General features: G+C 37.4%; 1 protein-coding gene across 1 annotated transcript; it reads left to right on the top strand.

The window, feature by feature from the left end:
• The first annotated feature begins 8,877 nt into the window (after positions 1 to 8,877).
• On the top strand, positions 8,878 to 18,488 carry si:dkey-245p14.4 (uncharacterized protein LOC563576 homolog). Its single transcript, XM_017709343.1, has 3 exons — positions 8,878 to 8,998; positions 13,007 to 13,167; positions 18,228 to 18,488. The coding sequence occupies exons 1-3, from the start codon at positions 8,878 to 8,880 to the stop codon at positions 18,486 to 18,488; spliced, it is 543 nt and encodes a 180-aa protein (XP_017564832.1).
• The last annotated feature ends 3,182 nt before the right edge of the window (positions 18,489 to 21,670 follow it).

The raw sequence follows: 21,670 nt of genomic DNA, 5'->3' as shown, positions 1-21,670 counted from the left end.
GTTGTTGTGAGTGCTTTCACACTGACCTGGGTCTGATTGGTCCAGGACTTCCTTCTAGTATAACTCCAGGGAAAGAATACAAGATCCTGATTCATCAGTCCTACTATTGTGAATACTGTGCAGTGCCTGTTTTTTTAAAGACAGATTACTGAAATACATAATTATCAATTGTCTATTTCTTTCACAAATACAGAAGGAAACAATTATTCATATTTTGCTAACAGTATCATACCAAAGTATACTGATCATACCATACATTAATGTGTATAAATCATGTCTCTCACACCACTCACACTACACAAGCGGTTGTTTAACCATGACCAGCCCCACACCTGACCACCTTAAACCCCCCATCTACAGTCTCACTCTTTACTGTGGAGATATTATAGATGGTTATATTTGTTTCCAACAAAGCAAAGACTGAGGTACATTGATCCATGGCATTTGTGTTTGTTGTACTTGGGCTAGTAAGGAGTGGCAACTCATATACCCTTAGCATAAAGAACTTTCAATAGCACTTTTTAGGTTTTATTTGTTCATATAATCAAGAACACAATATCATTTTCACCCCCTCTGATTAAACAAAACTAGGTTCTCAAGTAGGTAAGTCTTAATTCATACTGCTGCTGATGCCAGTACTGCATTCTACAGTACATACATGGAACTAGTAGTGGGCGATATACTACTACAGCCAGTATACCGGCTGAAATGTTGTCATTATCTTTATATTGGCATGCCATAAATGACACAACATACAATACAAAATATGCCAAGTCTCTCAACTCCCTTGTACTCAGAAAAAAAGAAACAGGTTCCAAAAATCCCAAAAATAAGAGAGGTCATTAACAAATCATATATTTATTTTGAAGATATTGTTTAAGACCATAAAATCCAGAACGTTTAGAGCTGCATGACATTCATCACTGACTTTTTAAGAAAGTGGGTTTTACTTTTCCATATAAACCTACCTAATAATATACCTTCATCTGAATTTCTACAGAAGGCTGCTGACAAAAAATTATTTGAGATGCAACATTTCTTTTCTAATACATGGTTACATGTCTCCTTGCTTTTATAACAGCTTTAGCCCTGTCAGGTAAGGTCTGTTCTAGCCAACTCTTCCAATAACTGGGTGCCCATTTCAGCCAGAGTTCATGTGTGCCTATTTTAGCATTTCACCCGCTGTTCTAAACTGAGAATTGAGATTGAAGTCTGGTGATTTTGCTGGTCACTCAAACTCTCCCAGTGCTCTATCATGTTTGTTGAACCACACAGATACCCTGGAATCATCCTGGAATGTGAGATTGTTAATGTTCTATTTTCCTTGGACATTAAGCATAAATTTAATGGAAAATGGGGCTAAAATGGGCAGGAACTACCTAAAGATACTGGTGTAATCCTTACCTGAGAGTACTGATACACTCTGAAATACATCCTCAGCTGCTGTTTGGAAGTCCTGGGTGAGGGGCACTACCGCTGGCGCCATGACCAAGTCCTGAAAGCCATAGTGAACACAACAAGCTGTGGAATTGGCCACTGCAAACACCTCTGCCAAGTGAAAAACACCACTGCTTTCGCCCAGGCTGGGGAGAAGCCACCATCAGCTGCCAGGGCCACCTCATCTGGCCTGCTAGCAACAGCACAAGACTGGGAATTGAAAGTTGACCTGGAATGCAACTGAAATTCCCAGAAACTGTCACCACTATAACACTGTGGCCTGACATGCTATTCATCTCAGAGACCTCCAAGCAAATCGTTTTACTGGAACTCACCATACCCTGGGAAGATCGCATAGAGGAGGCCAACGAGAGGAAGAGGGCGTACACTGAGCTAGTGGAGGAGCGCCGGAACAACGGGTGGCGAGCACGGTGTGAGCCCATCGAAGTGGGATGCAGAGGGTTCGCTGGCCAGTCTCTCTGCAGGGCCTACAATATTCTGGGCATCACAGGGGCCAGTAAGCGAAGGGCCATTAAGGAAGCCACCGAGGCAGCAGAAGTTGCTTCAAGGTGGCTGTGGATAAGGAGAGGAGAACCGTGGGTGGAGTAGCGCTACCTGGACACAAGCTGGGGCCTGATCAACCCCAGCTGGGTCGCCTGGGTGAGAGTGTATGATGTTCGAAAGACCCGAAACACTCCATGACCACAGGTAACATCACTGATGATGTGTCCAGGTTGCATCAAGTTGATGCATGTTACATGCTGTTATTAAACTCATTCAAAATTAAACCTTCAAAAGCACACATGACTTAAAAACTGGACTAAGCTAGCAAATGACTTTGTTGAATGCTGGAATGTGCACCAGGTTTAACTCACTAATATATTCATGCCACATCTTGTGGTGTATTGCCAAGAAGAATTGAGACTAATTGGAGAGCAAAGGAGGCCCTACTCAGTATTGTATTCCTAATAAAGTGCTCTATATATATATACATATATATATATGTGTGTGTGTGTGTGTGTGTGTGTGTGTGAATGTGTGTGTGTGTGTGAATGTGTATACACAATAAGTACACAGACAATAAATACAAAGTAAACTAGACACACAGACATTTTGCGATAACATACAACAAATTTTATCATTTACTTATTTATTTATGCCAAATGATCACTGAGAAGTCCAACATCAATTTGAAGTTGTGATTTCATGCAAAACTAACTGCCAGGCTCCCTGTTAACAAGGTTAGACCTTCTGATTTTTGTAAATACTGCATTAAAAATATTTAATTTGTCTATTTTGTGGAACAGGGTGAAAAAGTGCACCCAGTTAAAGGGAGATTCTGGCAGTTGTTCAATATTTCTGAATAATTCAGTCTTTGAGTCTGTCAGATTGGTTTGATGTAAAATGGTTCACTGTAGAGAAGCTTGCAGACTTATGTAAGTTTTATATGTAAGGTGTTGATGGTAAAATATAAATAACATAAATATATAAATAATATAAATAATAGCATAAATCTGGGGAAAAAAAGCTATTTTGTCTCAAAACACCCTGTATGTACCCATCCACCATGAAAGGGTTAAAATAAACTGATTATGCATTTTAAGCCAAACCTTTATTATACAACTATCGTAAAACAATGTGTCATACATCAAGCAGTGTATTCATAACTATTACCTGTAATAACTTTCTGTGGGGGAGCTTTTAGACATGGACATCTGGTTCCTATCACCACCACTGTGAACAGTTCTGGCTTGGCTTCTCAAACCATTCAAACCATGGACTTCGTTTACATCTCAACCTTTTAATTACGTGAAACTTTTGAAAAAATGGTGGAGTTCCCCTTTAAGGACAAAGAAAACAACAAATTAGAATTGAATGGAAAAAATACCTCAACATTAGTAAATAATGCATTGTAAATACTACTGTAATCATGTAGCTTAATACAACATTACATTACATTCAGGGTTAAATAAGTTGTGATAGGTCAGAAAGCAAAGCCCAAAGACACAGATGGAAAGGTGATGGTACATTTTTCCTAAAATAAATGTTTAATGATCAGGCTGTCTATACGGTAAAAAGGCCTGTATTTCCAACAAACCTACACAAACATTCACCTGTCGGAATTGCACTGAAAAGTAATTCAGATCCCGTGTTAATAATGATCTTAAGTTACATTCTGCTGCACCATTTAAGGCTGAACGCAAGAGAGGTGTCCTCTCAAGATATATCAGAATAATGTGAGTTCATAGTAAATGAGCAGTAAACACTCTGCTCCTGGATGCGCCCCCGACCATCGATTGAGTTTAGCCGCCTCAGACGCATCCGCGGACGGCCAGTGTCGGCAATCCGACCACTGTAGCCCGGAGCTAGTTATGCTAGTCTCAGACACAGCAGCGTATTTTTCCCCTTGTCTTTTTAATGCGTTTTTTAACGTGTAGTAGATCCTAAATGTCAGTCCTGTTTTAACACATTAGACAATTATGAAGCCCTTCATAAAAAGAGGGCAGGTTGTTTAGAGCGAGACAGACGCAAAATGTGCGGTGCACTGGCGACACATAGTGAGTAGTTGAGGAACTGCAGTAAAGTAAACAATAACGGGATGCTCACAAATGCATCATAAATGAGGGAGAAGCCTGAAAATTTGTGTTATAATGACAAATATTGGTGCTAGGGATGCAGATTTTGGCAAATTCTTTAAAGCTAATCAATCCTTAACTGACAGGCTTAAAAACAATGATGCGACCCATCAAAATATCAATTATAAAACAGAAGACGTAAAAGCTCATTGGCTGCCATTATAAAACACCTGATTAAATTGAATTCTGTAGTAATGCACTGAGATATTCAGATGTTTTTATAAAAAAAAGTCTCATGTTTGCTCCAACAAACTGCACTAACTGACTCACTACACACTGTTAGAAATAAAGGTTCTGTTCAGGTACATTTTTCATTCATCAAGGAACAAACACTGTAAATGTTCCCTCAAAGGTACAACAGTGTTTGTAAGGTCCAACTATGTACCTTAAAAAAGTACCTTTGTTACTTTTTAATAACCTAATGTTTTAAAACAGAATAATAAAATAAAAAAACTGAAGATGAGACAGGGCGGGTTGATCAAGTACAACAATACAGTTCTGTCCCCTGACTAAAGAGACTGAGATATACCCCTGAAAGTGACAGTTTCGTCCCTTTTTTCTGAGAGTGCATGGGAGTTGAGAGACTTGGTATGTTTTGTATTGCATGTTGCGTTATTTGTGGCACAGTGTTATAAAGGTAGAGACAAAATTTCAGTCGATATACTGGTTAAAGTACTATATTGCCCACTACCAGATCCTTGATCATGCATTCTTAAGGTCTGTTAAGGCTGCCTGACCCCTTGATGAACAAAGATCACAAATATACTCATTTTAAAAAAAATCGGTATTTACTGCTAAAAGAAGTTTTGCATTTAGGTATGGTATATTACACTTTTAAAAGCAAAGAAGGAAACTAGATAGTATGTTTTCTCTGGACACTATTTTGCCTTATATGTACCTCTCCACCCTGAATGTATTTAAAAACGTATGATTTAGGCCACAGTCTTATCTCAAAACTATTGTAAAACTATTTCTCAGGCATCACACAGTATATTTGTAACCATTTCATGCAATAGTACTCCATGAAATGGAGTGTTTTCCAGGACTAACATGTTAGAATTATTTTATATACACTATATTGCCAAAGGTATTCACTCACCCATCCAAATCATTGAATTGAGGTGTTCCAATCACTTCCATGGCCACAGCTGTACAAAACCAAGCACCTAGGCATGCAGACTGTTTCTACAAACATTAGTGAAAGAATGGGTCGCTCACAGGAGCTCAGTGAATTCCAGCATGGTAACATGATAGGATGCCACCTGTGTAGTCATGAAATGTCTTTGCTACTAGCTGTATGAATCATTAATCATCATCTCTAAAGGACTCAAAGCTGTTGCTTCAGCACTAAGTAGCCTGTATTAATGTTTAACGTGTGTCTAATTGAGCTGTGTATGTATGATGATTGAGGCTAACACTGCTGAGATGGATACACATGCAGGATTTTAAATTCACAATTAGATAAAAACACAAGACAGTCAACAGGCAAAAACCACACGAGTTCATAAAACAGAGGAGAAAGGCTGTGGACATTAAGCAGTGGCAATAAACTGGCAATATTTTGCAAACTGAAGGTGAGACATGAGAATTCATATACAACCCCAATTCCAATGAAGTTGGGACTTTGTGGAAAGCATAAATTTACAGAATATAATGATTTGAAAATCATTTCAATCTATATTCAATTGAATACACTACAAAGACAAGATATTTAATGTTCAAACGAATAAACTTTATTGTTTTTTTATTCACTCATTTTGAATTTGATGCCTGCAACACGTTCCAAAGAAGTTGGGACAGGGGCAACAAAAGACTGGGAATGCTCAAAGAACACCTCTTTGGAACATTCCACAGGTGAACAGGTTAACTGGAAACAGGTAAGTGTCATGATTGGGTATAAAGGGAGCATCCCAAAGGCTCAGTTGTTCACAAGCAAGGATGGGGTGAGGTTCACCACTTTGTAAACAACTGCGTGAGCAAATAGTCCAACAGTTTAAGAACAATGTTTCTCAACGTGCAATTGCAAGGAATTTAGGGATTTCATCATCTACAGTCCATAATATTATCAAAAGATTCAGATAATCTGGAGAAATCTCTGCAAGTAAACAGCAAGGCAGAAAACCAACATTGAATGCCCGTGACCTTCGATCCCTCAGGCGGCACTGCATTAAAAACTGACATCATTCTGTAACGGATATTCCCACATGGGCTCAGGAACACTTCAGAATACCATCGTCAGTGAACACAGTTCATCGCTCCGTCTACAAGTGCAAGTTAAAACAACACCCAGAAGCACTGCCGGCTTCTCTGGGCCCGAGCTCATCTGAGATGGACTGACGCAAAGTGGAAAAGTGTCTTGTGGTCTGACGAGTCCACATTTCAAATTGTTTTTGGAAATCATGGACGTCGTGTCCTCCGGGCCAAAGAGGAAAAGGACTGTCCGGATTGTTTTCAGCGCAAAGTTCAAAAGCCAGCATCTCTGATGGTGTGGGGGTGTGTTGGTGCCCATGGCATGGGTAACTTGCACATCTGTGAAGGCACCATTAATGCTGAAAGGTACATACAGGTTTTGGAGCAACATATGCTGCCATCCAAGCAACATCTTTTTCAGGGACGTCCTGCTTATTTCATCAAGACAATGCCAAGCCACATACTGCACATGTTACAACAGCGTGGCTTCGTAGCAAAAGAGTGCGGGTACTAGACTGGCCTGCCTGCAGTCCAGATCTGTCTCCCATTGAAAATGTGTGGCGCATTATGAAGTGCAATATATGACAACAGAGACCCCGGACTGTTGAGCAACTGAAGTTGTACATCAAGCAAGAATGGGAAAGAATTCCACCTACAAAGCTTCAACAATTAGTGTCCTCAGTTCCCAAACGCTGATTGAGTGTTGTTAAAAGGAAAGGTGATGTAACACAGTGGTAAACATGCCCCTGTCCCAACTTCTTTGGAACGTGTTTCAGGCATCAAATTCAAAATGAGTGAATATTTGCAAAAAACAATAAAGTTTATCCATTTGAACATTAAATATCTTGTCTTTGTAGTGTATTCAATTGAATATAGGTTGAAAAGGATTTGCAGATCATTGTATTCTGTTTTTATTTATGTTTTACACAATGTCCCAACTTCATTGCATTTGGGGTTGTAATAAGACTAATGAAAAGTGAATGAATAACAGGCACGTTACAAGCACATTCACTTTTGGAACTTTGGTGGCCAAAGATGCTGAGATCAGAACTGACAGAACATCGCATCCAGTAAGAGTGGTGATGTGTGTTCGACCTATCATTGTCTAAGTGGATAATACAATCTATCACCTCTTTATTGTCCATAGACAGGATATGTTAGCTTAGCCACCGTGCACTAGGAGCTACAAGCCTTAAAACTGCTAATAAAGAGCACTGCACATTTCCCAGAATGCCTCTTGTACTGCCTCTTTTTTAGAGATGTCACATTGGTGTCAGAAGTGGGTTGGTTCAAACATGCAGGGGAGCAGCTTTGGCAGCACTAACTCAGATCATGGCAGGTAAGAGGAAAAGAAATGACAGCAGAGCTGGTGGGAAGTATGCGGCTGGCCACATAAGAAGAGGACAGTTGGTGAGAGGAAGGACTGAATCTGTGACTTGTGTTCAGGAGGCCTGGAGAGAATGTAGCAGAACTGACAGCGAGCAAGCTCAGCAGCAAGCATTCAGAGCTGGCCTAGATGTTGGCAGAAAGCCTCAGCCAACATTCGAGAGGCCTGAAGGGCACAGGCAGAGCATAGCAAACCGCTACAGCCATTGAGAACTGGAGTCATTTAGCAAAAGTTCGAGGGAGCTCTATGAAATGCTGAAAAAAGTGAAGAATTATTTGAACAAGCTGAAACTTCAGAGTTAGAGTTTGGGACAGCCAGCTTCCTTTAGAAGGTGCCCTATAAGTGATGATTTAGCATATATTTAGCTTATTACTTATTAGCAGCTTATTATTATCTCTATTAAAGCCTTTAAGACCATACCATAATCGTTTTAAACATTTAAGACTGGAGTGTTTTTTTGGTTTTTTTTTAATATATTTTTTTTGTTTATTTTTGTTTTAATATGATTAAACTAATTCAGTAGAATATTCTATACAGGATGGCTATAAGATCAAAAGCTTTGCTTCTTACAGGTTGCTAACTTGTGACTCTGACTGGACTCCAACAAGGCAGGAGGTGGAGGAATGGGAGATATCCTTTTTCCATTTTAAATAAATTGAAACCACTTTAGCAAAACCTCATAGGATTGCCCATAGCACTTTACCATCAGTCTTACCCTTACACAAAGAAGAGCAGTATAATAGAGCGCTTTTCCCAACTGAAACCCAGTTATATGGCGTCAGTTCGCTCACATCTAATGACAGCTATGCACAGGAAAATATTGATTACCTTTTTTTAAAGAATAATAAATGCCAATGTGTGTGTGCGTGTGTCTGAGAGATGGAGGGAGTGTGCATTTGTGTGAATGAATTTCATAAACATGCATTATGCATTGCTAAATCGAACACAATTGAATATTTATGCTGCATAGCTACTCAAGAAATTCTGAGTGGTCTCGAAGCAACTGGTCTTTAATTGGTGCTTTTATAATGGGGATTTAAATGGAAAATGCCATTTGATAACTACTGATGCCCAGAGAGAGGGGGAGAAAGGAGAGAAGAGAGACAGAACAAGAGAGGGAGAGAGAGGGAGACATTAGAGAGAGAGTAGTCAAAGCAAAGTAGGAGCAAATCAAGTTTTGTCTCTTTGCTTTCTCATCAAATAATCCATCTATTTTATCTCTCTGAAATGTCATCACTTTTAAAAGAAGAGATGCAAAGAGTTTTGTTCAGACCAGAGAAACGCACACTGGTGGAGTTTATAGAGATTGAGGAGGAAAAAAGGGGACGACATTTCCTCTGCGTGTCCGGTAAGACACCTGTAGACATATACATGTATGCATAAAAATGTATTTATATTGAAGTGCTGTTTGGTTATTTCCTCAGCATTGCATTACAGATTTTCTGTAAAAAATGACAAAACCTGGACAAATTGTTTTTTTCTAAAAGGATCCTTGTTCAGACCCTGAAGCAACTTTTTCCATGTCAAATATAAGTATTGTTGTTTATATTTGCCCTGTTGGTTTTTGGGTTTGTTCATAATTCCTTTGATTAACATGTGAGAGCTTTACTGCACAGTTACAACTATTTTGTGTTTTACAATTACAATTATACAATTATAATGTAGACTGATTCATTGGTATTTAAATTTCATAATACTCTCATCAAACTCATTGCTTTCTAAAATGCACGACAAAAATAACGTCAGAGCTTTACAGCACAGTTGTGTGCTTATAATGCACGCTGGTTTACTGGTAGTTGTAGCTCATAATACCCTCATCAAGCTCTTTCATTTTCTGCACTACAATGCCAGGGACAAGGTATTAAAAATTTCAGGATTCTGCAAATAAATCCTTCAAAATATTTTAAATGTAAAATATGTACTTTGTCAATTACATTATCATGCTTCTGAACAAATTTGAGACAATAATATATAAGAACACATTTAAACTGTATGTGAATGAAAATATTGTGATAAAAAAGAACCATTTGAACTGCATGTATGATCAGAATTTTAATAGCGTAACCAGGAACCAAATGCTTCTCAACCCAGTTCATTAACTGAATAATTGAAGAAAACCGCTTTATTTCAAAAACATTCAAGCTAATGACATATCTACTGTGAATAAAACCAACGCTATAAAAATAACTAAAGTAATATGCAAAATCATGGGCACCACTGTTTAAATTATATGTTTTGCTGGTGTTCTAAACCAATATACTCTTAAAAGTAAATTTAAAGCATGTCTAAATGTATTACTTATCTTTTTAAAAAACATGCAAAACATCTGTAAAATAAGTTTAAATACTTTAGCGCTTTCATATTCATTTATTAAAGTGCACTATTTGTAAACAGAAACACTACCATTCACATACGTACAATACCCTCACGTGCAATACCATAGCTGCTATACTCTTTTATATTCGCCCTTATCTCACTTTCTTAAATTTTAAATTATTTATTAGTTTTCTTTTTTATTTTAAACTCTTTTTATAATGTTAAATTATATAGTCTTTCCTTGAATATTTTGCTTTTTATATGAGCTTTTTTTTATTCCTATTTTAATCCTTTTTGGTAAATGTACTGTTGGTATTGCTGCCCAATTTCGTTGTAATGACAAAGCTTGAATTTTGAAATTTTGCTTAAATATTCAACACCTTCAGATTAGTACTTGGTAAAACCACCTTTTGCTGCAATTAACAGCTTTACTTCTGTTGGGGTAAGTTTGCACACTGTTTTCACTCATTATTCCAGACAGATTTGCAAAAAGGAACCCATTCCCTACTGAGGAGAGCACCCCAGAACATGGTGCTGCCACCCCCATACTTCACTGTCGGGATAGTGTTAGTTGAGGAAGGAGCAGCGTTAGGTTGGCACCACACAAAGCACTGGGTCACTCTGATGCTTTCTAGCCAACTTCAGACATGCTTTGTTGTTTTTTCTTAGTAATGTCTTTTTTATAGACTCCCTTCTATTCATGATGCACTGCATTAACATTCAAGTAACTACTATTAACTATCAAGAAGTATTAGTTTATCACTCAGTAAGCAGTAGTGAGCAAATGATTAGGGTAGTTCACTATTAACTAAACAATAACTACTGTGGCTTATATAGAAATGCTTAGAGTACCTGTGATTTCTTAGAGTAACTACTCATGAATTACTGATCGATTCAGCATTAACTGCTCAAAGAGTCTTACAAGGTTCTTTTGAACCACTAACTAGTGTAGGGTATTCTTATTTTCACCCCTACCCCTTGTTTTCAAGGGTTCTCTTGCCCCTTGGAACGGAAATAAAAGAGGTAGTAAAATTATTTATAACCCACCTCTAATTCTTTTGTGACTATGAAGCTGAAGTCAGCTATTCACCAGCTTCTTGTTCAGATTTTCCTGTTCCACCTTAAATGATGCAGCAGATCTGATGCCTGAGGTGCCAGAATGGAACTGCTATACCATTTAAGGTGAAACAGGAAATTTAGCTAGCTACCTACTGAGACATCAGCATACCACTAGTGATATTAATGACTGTTATGAAGGACCATAATACACTGAAACAACATTAAACTTAAAAACTAAACTTTCCCACTTTTCCGAGTGTGACCCACACAATTAAAGTGGTAGGGGCGAAGGGTGAAATGGGATTGGGTCCAACACTTATTATTAAAATACACTACACAGTGTGCAGTCTCTACAATATAAAGGATCATATCCTCCATTGTTATTCATAGAAACAGGTATCCTCAGAAAAGACTGGAAGCACCACACCACGTTGTACTGGCTGGTGTCCCTCTTGTGCTTGTTTTGATCAGAAACCTAAAAAGGCTAATGCACATTTTCATATTTGACATGATGAACCAATATGCACATGAGCCTACAAATGGGACAACTGCTAAAACTCTACAGTATCCAGTAGACCAGACTGCTTACCTCCCATCTTTAAACTAGAAAACACCATTTTGCCTGCAGGAGCCACTGAACTTCAGCTCCTTCAAAGTGATTGTTGGACTCACAGTGGCTTTCCTCACAGAGTCTCCTTCTTGCTCTGATGCTGAGTTTTGAGGGACAGCCTTGTCTAGGCAGTGCCTGGGTTGTATAATGCTGCTTCTATGTTCTCACGACTGATCAAACAGTGTTAACTAGAATATCCAAACATTTAGATATCACTTTGTGGCCTTTTCCTTCCTTGGGCATTTTCTATAACTTTATCTCTAATTGTTATAGAATCCTTATTGGTCTTCATTTTCACAGTTTTGCTTTTAATTCAGTGTGATCAGCAGTACGTGAATTAAAAGGGTCTTTTATTTTGAAAAGATGACCTTTTTATGATCCTGAGGTAGAGGCCAACTGTAAGCCAGCTGTGTTAGGTCAATATTATTCTTCTGTGTAAACTAGCTCAGAGGTTGAATACTCATGCAAACAGCAAGTTTTAGTTATTCATTTTTGTCAGAGTATTTTGTTCGTAAAGCTTATATCACTTTAAAATACATAATTCTCAGTCAGCCTTTTCAAGTAAAATAGGACACAGCACAAAATATCAAGGTGTCATTTGAAATCCAGATGAATCTGATGATTTATAAGGGGGTTGAATACGTCTGTGAGGCCCACCATGTGGGACATGGACAAAGTCTCATTTCCTGCTCTAAGATGCAGGAGTGTGATTAAAACAATGCTCAAAACTCTTTGACTGTGTTACTGTGTACTGCATGCTACTTTTCACAGTACTATACAGTACAGTATTCAGTATGCGACAAAAGCCATTTGCTTTTCTTGCCAACATCAGGGACTGAGCCAATCAGACCCATCCCAAAACCCCATTTTCGCCAGTTCATGGAAAGGTTGAATCTAGGGCTATTAAAAGTATCCAGGTATTGCAGTGCAGTATATGATGAAGATGTCTCTGGCTGCATACTGGGATATTTGGCCAGAGTAGTTAATTGGGGTATCTTTGGCATACTGGGGAAATTCATGTTGGATACCCTTACTACTCACTACTATTAGGCACAATCGGTGTGCAAGCAGCACAGATCATAACAGGCTATTTCAAGCATATTCTTTGTTTTGGTAGTGGCATGAAAACATGGGGCAGTATTTGAGTAAGTTTATTTATTTATTTATTTTTATTTAAACTTCATTTTATTTCTTTGCTAATTCACTTTAAAATAGAAAGACCCAAAACATTTTTTTAAATGACTGAATTAGGGATAGGGCTTGGGAGAGACACCATTCAAACACTGTACTATAATTTTTTTATATATTTAGCATATTACTATCTCAGTTAATTAACCGTGTCTATGTGCGTGTGTGTTTGTATGTGTGTAGTATCTAAAAGTAAAGAGGTCCAGATCGCAGTGGTGCAGTGCCAGAAAGCTCGGCCTGCTGACTGTAAATCCCAGCGTATTGGCCTGGAGGACAGTTATGTGAAGACGGAGGTGTGGGCTCTTCAGGAACTGAGCATTCTGGATGGGAGAGACCCTGACATAGTAAGTCAACAGTTTCATAGAACAGGCTTCTCACAGTCCAATACTCCTCATTCATCTCATGACTCTAATGACAGTTGGGCTCCTTTAAAGCAACTGTTAGGCAGCTACACAAGCTTTACAACCTACTTTAAATCTCACTTAACCTAATAAATTTAGGTTATAATTTGCTGGGGTTATTCTACAAAACATTTACCCCAATTTTAGCCCCGATTCTCAGTCTAGCCAAGTCTGCGCTAGCTGGCTCTAGTCTGAACATTTTTGGGTCAGTCAGAGTCGACAGTTGGAGAGAGAATCGAGTATTGTTCGAGACGCACAGATTTTTTGCCTCCTGATTGTGTTTCAGACCAGACAGAGTTAATACATGTTTGATTTTTCTGACCTGACTCCAATCTAGTAATGTAAACTAGTCAACGATTCAATCTGAATGGATTCCTGCAACAGCCAATGAAAACTGAGAGCGCAGAGGAAGAAAATACAGAAGTAAACAAAGAATAATGGTGAAAAGTCCCTCACATGTGGACTGAAGCTTTTTAATGAGTTTAAGGCACAAGCACAATTGAGTTGATGGACTTTTAAAACAAAAAATACCACACTGATCACATTTTTAAACCCATGAGCCTCACTTAAACATGTTTACCTGTTGCTTTACTGCATCAGAGCAAATGGCAGAGAAAACAGCAGCAGCAAGCTGCTTCACGTTTGTTTATTTGGGGCTCCTAGTGATGGGAGAACGTGAGAGATTGCATGAGCTCATGCGAGTTCAGTGAGTTCCATTCCATGCAGCAGCAGCTTAAAAGTTGAGCTGTTTAGTTAAGACTTTAAAAGTCGTGTAGTGATCATCGAACGCAGACAAATTTCCTTGCTAAATTTGCTTCGGGATCAATAAAGTATCTATCTATCTAGACTGAAAATGAAAAAAGAACTTGCCACCTTGCTAAGAAGGTGTTCGATTACAATATGAAAAAATATATGTCTAATCTAATCCAACAGTGTGGCCTTTCCTGTGTATCCAAAAACATGTCACACAAAATTAATAACGCACTCGAAGCTTTTATATTTTGAGGTTTGCACTACATGTTGTCATCAGGTTGAATGGGATTTTGGCTCCTTTCTCTAAAGCTTGACCAACCTCACAACATTTTCGATGAAAAACACATTTGTGAGTTGATACAAACTAGCTCGGATGGAGAAAGCATCATATTGTACATTGGAATGGCACTCTACTGTAAAGTTATGTTCAAGAACCTTGCCTCAGAAAGGGGTCTACAAAGTCAACCTACTCCTTGACCTGCGGGCAAATCATGAATAGGGGTGGAACGATTATTCGACTTATTAGTTAGCAACAAATTTTACAGTTGATTAGTTGGTGATGTCATCACAGATTTTGCTCACTAGGAATGTTTTAATATTACCAGAAAATATTAAAAAAATTATCAGAAAAAAAGGTTGCTACGTACTATTTGTGCGTTTCAATAAAGACCTGTTATTGTAGAATTTAGATGCAACAGAATATAGACAGACAGCAGAATGCACAAAACACAGACTGTACTGTATAAATTTAACATTTAAATGTAATTGTGTCTTTATTTACTTGATTAAAGGAAAACTGATTTAGTTCTGTCTTCAGTTTTAGTTTTGTAATTTTATTGCTGCTACTTTGCAAATCCTTGGTTTTAAATATCGACAGGAAAAATAAACAGGACTTGTTTATCTTTTGTATTAGCAGGAAAGTTTATTCATCTTTATTGTCCTCATTGTTAATCAGCAAATGCATAAAACAACCTCAAGCTAAATTTAAAGGCTGAAAGCTTCGTAAGAGTTAGGTGGTAATTCATGATCTGAATAATTGAATAATCGTTCAATATTGTTGACACTTATCCGTTTGATGTAGCCCTAATCATGAATTCATATTATCTTTCATAGCCCACAGTCTATTGGTTTTATATAATGTTGTATTATATTAAACTAATATATTATGCACTGCAAACATTATGCAATGTTTGCAATGTGTATTTGTTAGGTGTTTTCAGATATGCAAAAGACAGACGCCTCGGTCAAATGACATTTCTGTTGATTTTTTTGTGAAGCAAAATTTAACACACATACTCTATAGAGAACTCACTTCTTTACCTCTTAATGCACAAATATTGTTCATTTGCTGATTTTAACATAATGTTTAAAAAAATAAATTGTTGTCTGCGCAAAAAATATTTTTTTATCATTGTCATTTTCTATTAATAAATCAGTGTTTGTAAGTATCTAAGTTTGTAACTTTAGAAACAGTTGCTGTGCAACTGTAATATGATTGACAGTCACAGTGGCGTAGTCCACATATTGAGAATCAGTTTCACCTCAGGGTTGTCCTTGCAGACATCATCAATGACATTTTTCCTACCATGCTTATATAATTTTGACAGTTATTTTAAGGTGATTTAAAAAAGAGAATCTACTCTTTGACTGTGCAGTATTATTCATAAAATATTAAAAAAGGACATTCACACAGAGCTGAAACTATGATCAGAATCTTTAGCAAAATCATTGCTCCTCTTAACCCATCCATAACTGTTAGGCACCTTTTCCTTCCATTTGTTCCTTCCCCATTCCTCCATTAACTACTATTACTGCTCCCTAAATTGATTTGACTCCCCCTTGTTTAAATTTATTTAATTCATAATTTGACTATTTATTTATATGTTTATTCCCAGCTGAAAGTACATATTGAAACCTGCACTAAATCAAATGATAGTTTCAAACTGATTTTATTTCATTTACCCTTCTGTCTCTCCCTTCTCTCTTCCTTCGTTTCTTTCTCCTTGTCTCTTTTGCATCTTTGTCCTCACTGATTGCTGAAAAACACACATGAAACATAAGTTATAAAAGCTGTCCGTCCCAAACCTCAGCTGATAGGAAAGGCAGCTACTCATACAGTTAATGAGACAAAATATAGTCTAATGTACTTTCTGATTGTGTAGTAAAGTTAGCAGCATGAATCTATGCCATCAATACACTGGCTAATAGTGAACTCTCTCATGCTGGCTATAGATGGATGGATGGATGGATGGATGGATGGATGGATGGATGGATGGATGGATGGATGGATAGATAGATAGATAGATAGATAGATAGATAGATAGATAGATAGATAGATAGATAGATAGATAGATAGATAGATACTTTATTGATCCCGAAGGAAATTTAGGGTATGTATGTTAGTATGTTATGTATGTAACCCTTATTAGTCCCACAACGGGGAAATTCCACCTCTGCATTTAACCCATACATATATATATGAAAAGATATAGTACTTACTAATCCATTCTCATCAAAATAAAAAAAAACACAAGACTTACTAAACTGGATTGTTTTTTAAAAAACACTATTTTTGTACCTTTTGCATGATATCAAAAGTGCCCCCAAGTAGAAAGAACCTCTAAATCCTCCAAGAAAAAATCCTCTAAACAGAAAAACCTTGAATATAGCATTTTCTGCCAATTTGTGTGCCCAATTTATTTATTTACTTTAAATAAATAGTTAAAAATATTGAGATGAAAAATGAAATAAACTACATTTTATGTTTCATTTTTATATTTTTCACAACATGTTTAACAATTAAACAGTAATTATGTATTACAATGTACAGAAGCATGTTCTCTGTAGAGAATATGCTATTTATTAGATATGTTATTTATTTTCACTTAGAAAATCAACAAGCCATGTCTTTGGACCAGGAGCACTTAAACTTTTCCAATATGACTGTATAGTGCAAGTATTATTCATGCATGTTGTTGTGGAATACTGAAAAAGCTTAGTAGATGCTCCTGATAAACATATGGCCATGTTCTGGGTGTCATGCATCCCTCAGCTCTGAAAAGCTCACAAACTCCATCTCCCAGAACCCTCTGGGGGATCACATGACCAATTCTATTGGTCAACTATTCTCTGCGCTCCAATCATAGATCTCATTCACCTGAATACTAATCTGGTACATCTGTTCTGTCATGTGTCTGGTTAAATTTAGTATAAAGCCCAGGCTTTTAGACTAGTTACTTTGAGAGGTATTGCTTCTTCCAGTGAGAGCTACTGAGCGTTTTTCTGATTGTCTTCTGGTTACTGTTTCGTCTGGATTTTTCAATTTTGTCTGCTTGTCTCTGCCCCTTTGGATTTGGTTGCCTGGATCTTATTTTTCCTTTTCGTCATTGGATTTTCTCGGATTTGACCTCTGCCTGTTTCATGACCACGAGTTTCGCTCAAGCCCTTGATAATAAAGCCTCTCCTTTTGATTTTGACTGTAAGCGTCTGATTCGTCACACTGGGATTGTTCTAAGTAGCAGATTTATGGACCTCTGCAGTAGATATCTAAAATACTTGATCTCAGTATTTCACTGGCGCCACATTTATGTCTTTTTAACGAGCCTTGCAGTTTTCTTTGATTCAACAAAGGATGGTGATGGCAGGTTTTACGGCTACCAAGAAAACTGTCTTGCAACTTTAGAGTGACCCACAGCTTTCAGCTATAAAATTCTGGATATATGTCTTTTTATAAATACAGTGTGAGTCAAAAGTAACAGGACACCGTTTTATTTTATTTTTTTATGCTGTCACAAGCCTCCACTATGTGGTGCTGAAGGTGGTGTTTGTTGTGGATTTTCTCAGCAAACACAATTTGTTTTGAAATGACCCCAGAGATAAAAGTCGATAACAAAATAAAAAAATAAATAAAACAAAACCTGTCCTGTGACTTTTGACTCACCCTGTACAATTCGGATGGAGTATCTTGCAGCAAAGCTCAAATAGGCAAAAAAGTCAACAATATGAAACTGGGAGAATTCATATGACTCTATTCAAGAACTTTGCTAAATTTCATAATGCTTTTCAGTTGTGTAGCTGTTTATGCATTGTCTTTTATTTTTGATTTGTGTGAATTCCTAAATATGTATGTCACCATCTTGACTACCCCTGCCCCTTACCTTCCCCCACCCTTGTTGTAAAACATAATGTAAAATGCATAATGTACACATTGACTGTTTCACAGGTTGATTTGCCTTTCTCTCTTTCGACAGGATGATCCTTGTTTCCTGATGCACTTTGACACAGTACGTCCTGTGAAAGCAGTGAGCTGCGCTGCAAAGTACTCCCTGGCTCGCTGCCTGGTGTCCCTCAGCGACACACATCAGCACACTGAGCTCCACCTTCATAATTTTGACTGGACATACATTAAGCCAACGTCCATATACTCAAACAGAGGCGACTGCATGGTTCTGATGCGAATCTGCTTCTATGCCTTCAACTTAGTGTGTCTTTCCTTGTGTCCTGTGCCTTAAAAACTCTTCCTACAACTAACCAAAAATTAACGTTTCCTCTGTTAGAGCTCAGATTCTGGTATACAATTAACAAAATAATACAACTAGGGATGCACTGATAGGATTCACCGATAGATGGATTATTCTACCAAGTTGGTTCACAGTCAGAGTTGTGTTTGGACTTTTAACTGACTTGGACTTCAAACTACAATCCTTTTGCTTTAAGAGACCCCATATCTTGATTATGTTTATTTAATTAAAATAAAATGGAACAAAAATTGAACTTAAAAAATGCTAGCCAGCGTATGATGAGCAAACGCAGCTTTGAACAGCTGTATACACCTTAAAGCATATTATTTTTCATTAAAACACAACACGTTTACCTGACCGCAGAAAATACGTGTTTCGATAGTGATAATTCTTAATGCTACATGCTGATTTTCAGACTTTGGGACACAACTTTTTATGCTGGTGGGCTGTTAGAAATTGGTTTTCTAGCTTCCCGGTAGTGTGATCTCTCTGGCTTCTTTCCTTTAGCACTTTCTATATGTTCTCCTAGTCTGGGTGGAGCATTCTTTTAAAACTCAGCTGCTAAAAACTCTTAGTGCTAGCTGTTAAAGGTGTGACTATTTCAATGCAGCATCAAAAAATGGAAACAAATACATTTTCGCATCTATTCTTTTTTTTTTTTAACTGCATAGCCAATCAGCGCCCCATGTATCTTTCAATGGTCTCTGGTTTGCTGTGTTTTATGGAAACCACTGTCCTCATCTTATTAGAATAGTTGGAGGGTGTGAGTCTTAATAATATTAATAATAATACTAATAACAATTTACATAGCACTACCAGATTTCTGGGAAAATGTAAAAAGCAAATTAATCATGAATGAAATTAGCAGGAAAAAATGATCATTTCACAGCATTATGCACCCTCTGTATACTGGTAATAGAGTTCTTTGTTAATACTAGATAAAAGAGCCTGACAGTAATACAAACAAGTTGACACAAAAGTACAACAAAAAGTACAAGTACACAGTTATCCGTGTTTACAATGCTGTAGATCTTGGATATATTTCTGACACAATGCTGCTTTTCAAGCTGGCAGTTAACACAGTTTTAACTTTGGAAGGTAGGGACCACAAATAAGTCAACATAGCTGATGTCTATTCCAAGTTACAAAGATTTCTGTTTTATTTTTGTCTACTTGCAGAAGTCTTGTCACATTTAAGAACTAATGTCTTTTAAGTAGTCAACAAAGAACACATAGACCTATAAGAGCCAGATACATATAAAGATGAGGGTCATCCACATACTGACAAAAAGAAATTTTATATTTTTTAGTCATCTTGGCTAATGGAAGCATATGGACATTAAATAATATCAGCCCCGCGATGGAGCCCTGAGGAACTCCACAAGGGATGGCAGGTAACTAGAGCAAAATAGTATTCCCGGCCACTAAGATATGACTGAGACCAATCTCAAACACACCACACAGACCATAAAGCTCTTTTAAGCTCAAATGGCTAGGTTTTTCTCAAGTCACTTACAAACAATAAGGGACCATAACCTTTGTTTTTTTTTTTTGTTATGGATCATCAAACAATCTTTGAATATGTGTATCATTACAGCTTTACTAGCTACAGATGCTGCCTGATTTTTCTCTATGCTATATAGACTACTTGTTATAGCAGTTTCAAACAACTTACTGCTCCTGAAAGTCTTCGTTGTGTTTCTTGCTGTAAATCTGATGAACTTTTGTTACAAACTGCATTTCTGTTCTACTTTGGCGAAACCAATAAAAGTTTCCACATCACTGAAAATTTCACTCTCCACCATCAGAGCAAGGCTATGTGATCACTGATGCTTGTGGGAGCAAAAATAAGATGCAAAATCATCTCTAGTACTGAATTAAATCAAACGAATGAATTTCCCATTTGTCAGCATATCATATTTCAGCCACTGATATATTGTGCAATGCTACATGTAATCAAATATCACAAATGCTAGCACAACTTCCTTGTCCCATTTTATGCATTGACCTGGCATAAAAAGGCATGAGAAAATTATATATATACACAATGAATCAATAGACAAACTCACACAAGTTGGTTTGAAATTGGTTACAAACCATCAAAAACCTGTTTCCTTTTTCCATGCCAGAAAAAGATAGGTAAATAAAAGTTGCTTCCATACCTGAAAAATGCTGGTGGTAGATGTAGGAAACATGTAACTTGGGTAACTGCAAAAAGAAAAGACGTGGTTAAGCCTTAAACTAGTGGCATAAGGAGAAAAAAAAAAACAGATTTCACAAACTTTTATCTGATATAGGATAGTTAACCTAGCGTGTAAAATCACTTGGCATCTAACTAGTTACCAAATCGCAGCTCAGTTCAAGTTATTAACCTACAGTTTTTAACTCCAACATCAAATCATCAGCGTCTCCTGTTCATATTTGAGCCCGTATTCATCACAGGTTAACACAGGTTAGCTTGAATGGGCCAGTCGTCCAGTAGCGCTATAAACTTAACCTAGCTCAACACTGCACGGAAGTAGCTAAGCTTGCGTTAGGTTAGCCTGCTAGGTTAGCTAGTTAGCTTGCAACTAAAACATTAGTAAAACACCATTTTATTCCACTAGAAATTTGACGCCGTCTCACTTTAAAATTGTGATTTTAAAAGATGACTTTCTCATATTCTGTGAGAGCAAAGTAAACCATCTAAAAGAGGAGACTCGCTAATCTACCAAAGTTTTATATGATAGCTAGGTTAGCTATCGCTAGCTAGGTTAGCTAATGCAAGATAGCTATCTAACCATTAGCAAGTGTTTATTTTCGTTTTGACATATGAAAAGTTCAACAGTCACAAATTCTAGGATTAGGTCTGAATAAATATCAGAATTAAAAACTAATGGTACGTCAAATAAACCAATAATTTTACTGAAATAACGCGTTTTTAATCCTTCCGTAGTTTCCAGAAGCGGCTCTAGGCGCGCGGGTAAAACGTTAGTGACGGCACGGACCTTAATACGGGTGTAATCTGCTCTCCTCAATACGGGTGTAATTTGCTCTCCTGAGTACTGGTATAATCTGCTCTCATGAGTATGGGTGTAATCTGCTCTCCTCAATATGGGTGTAATCTGCTCTCCTCAATATGGATGTAATGTACTCTCCTGAATACAGGTGTAATCTGCTCTCATCAATACAGG

This window comes from Pygocentrus nattereri, chromosome 22, assembly GCF_015220715.1.
Source record: "Pygocentrus nattereri isolate fPygNat1 chromosome 22, fPygNat1.pri, whole genome shotgun sequence".
Classification (NCBI taxonomy): Eukaryota; Metazoa; Chordata; class Actinopteri; order Characiformes; family Serrasalmidae; genus Pygocentrus; species Pygocentrus nattereri.
The sequence above is the reverse complement of the archived record's forward strand: the minus strand, read 5'-3'. Positions and strand labels throughout refer to the sequence as shown.

Excerpts from the sequence above, each read along its gene's own strand:
- si:dkey-245p14.4 (XM_017709343.1), top strand. The coding sequence starts at position 8,878 with ATGTCATCACTTTTAAAAGAAGAGATGCAAAGAGTTTTGTTCAGACCA. Across the intron at positions 8,999-13,006 it reads ACATTTCCTCTGCGTGTCCG|TATCTAAAAGTAAAGAGGTC; the intron begins GTAAGACACCTG and ends GTATGTGTGTAG. Across the intron at positions 13,168-18,227 it reads ATGGGAGAGACCCTGACATA|GATGATCCTTGTTTCCTGAT; the intron begins GTAAGTCAACAG and ends CTCTTTCGACAG.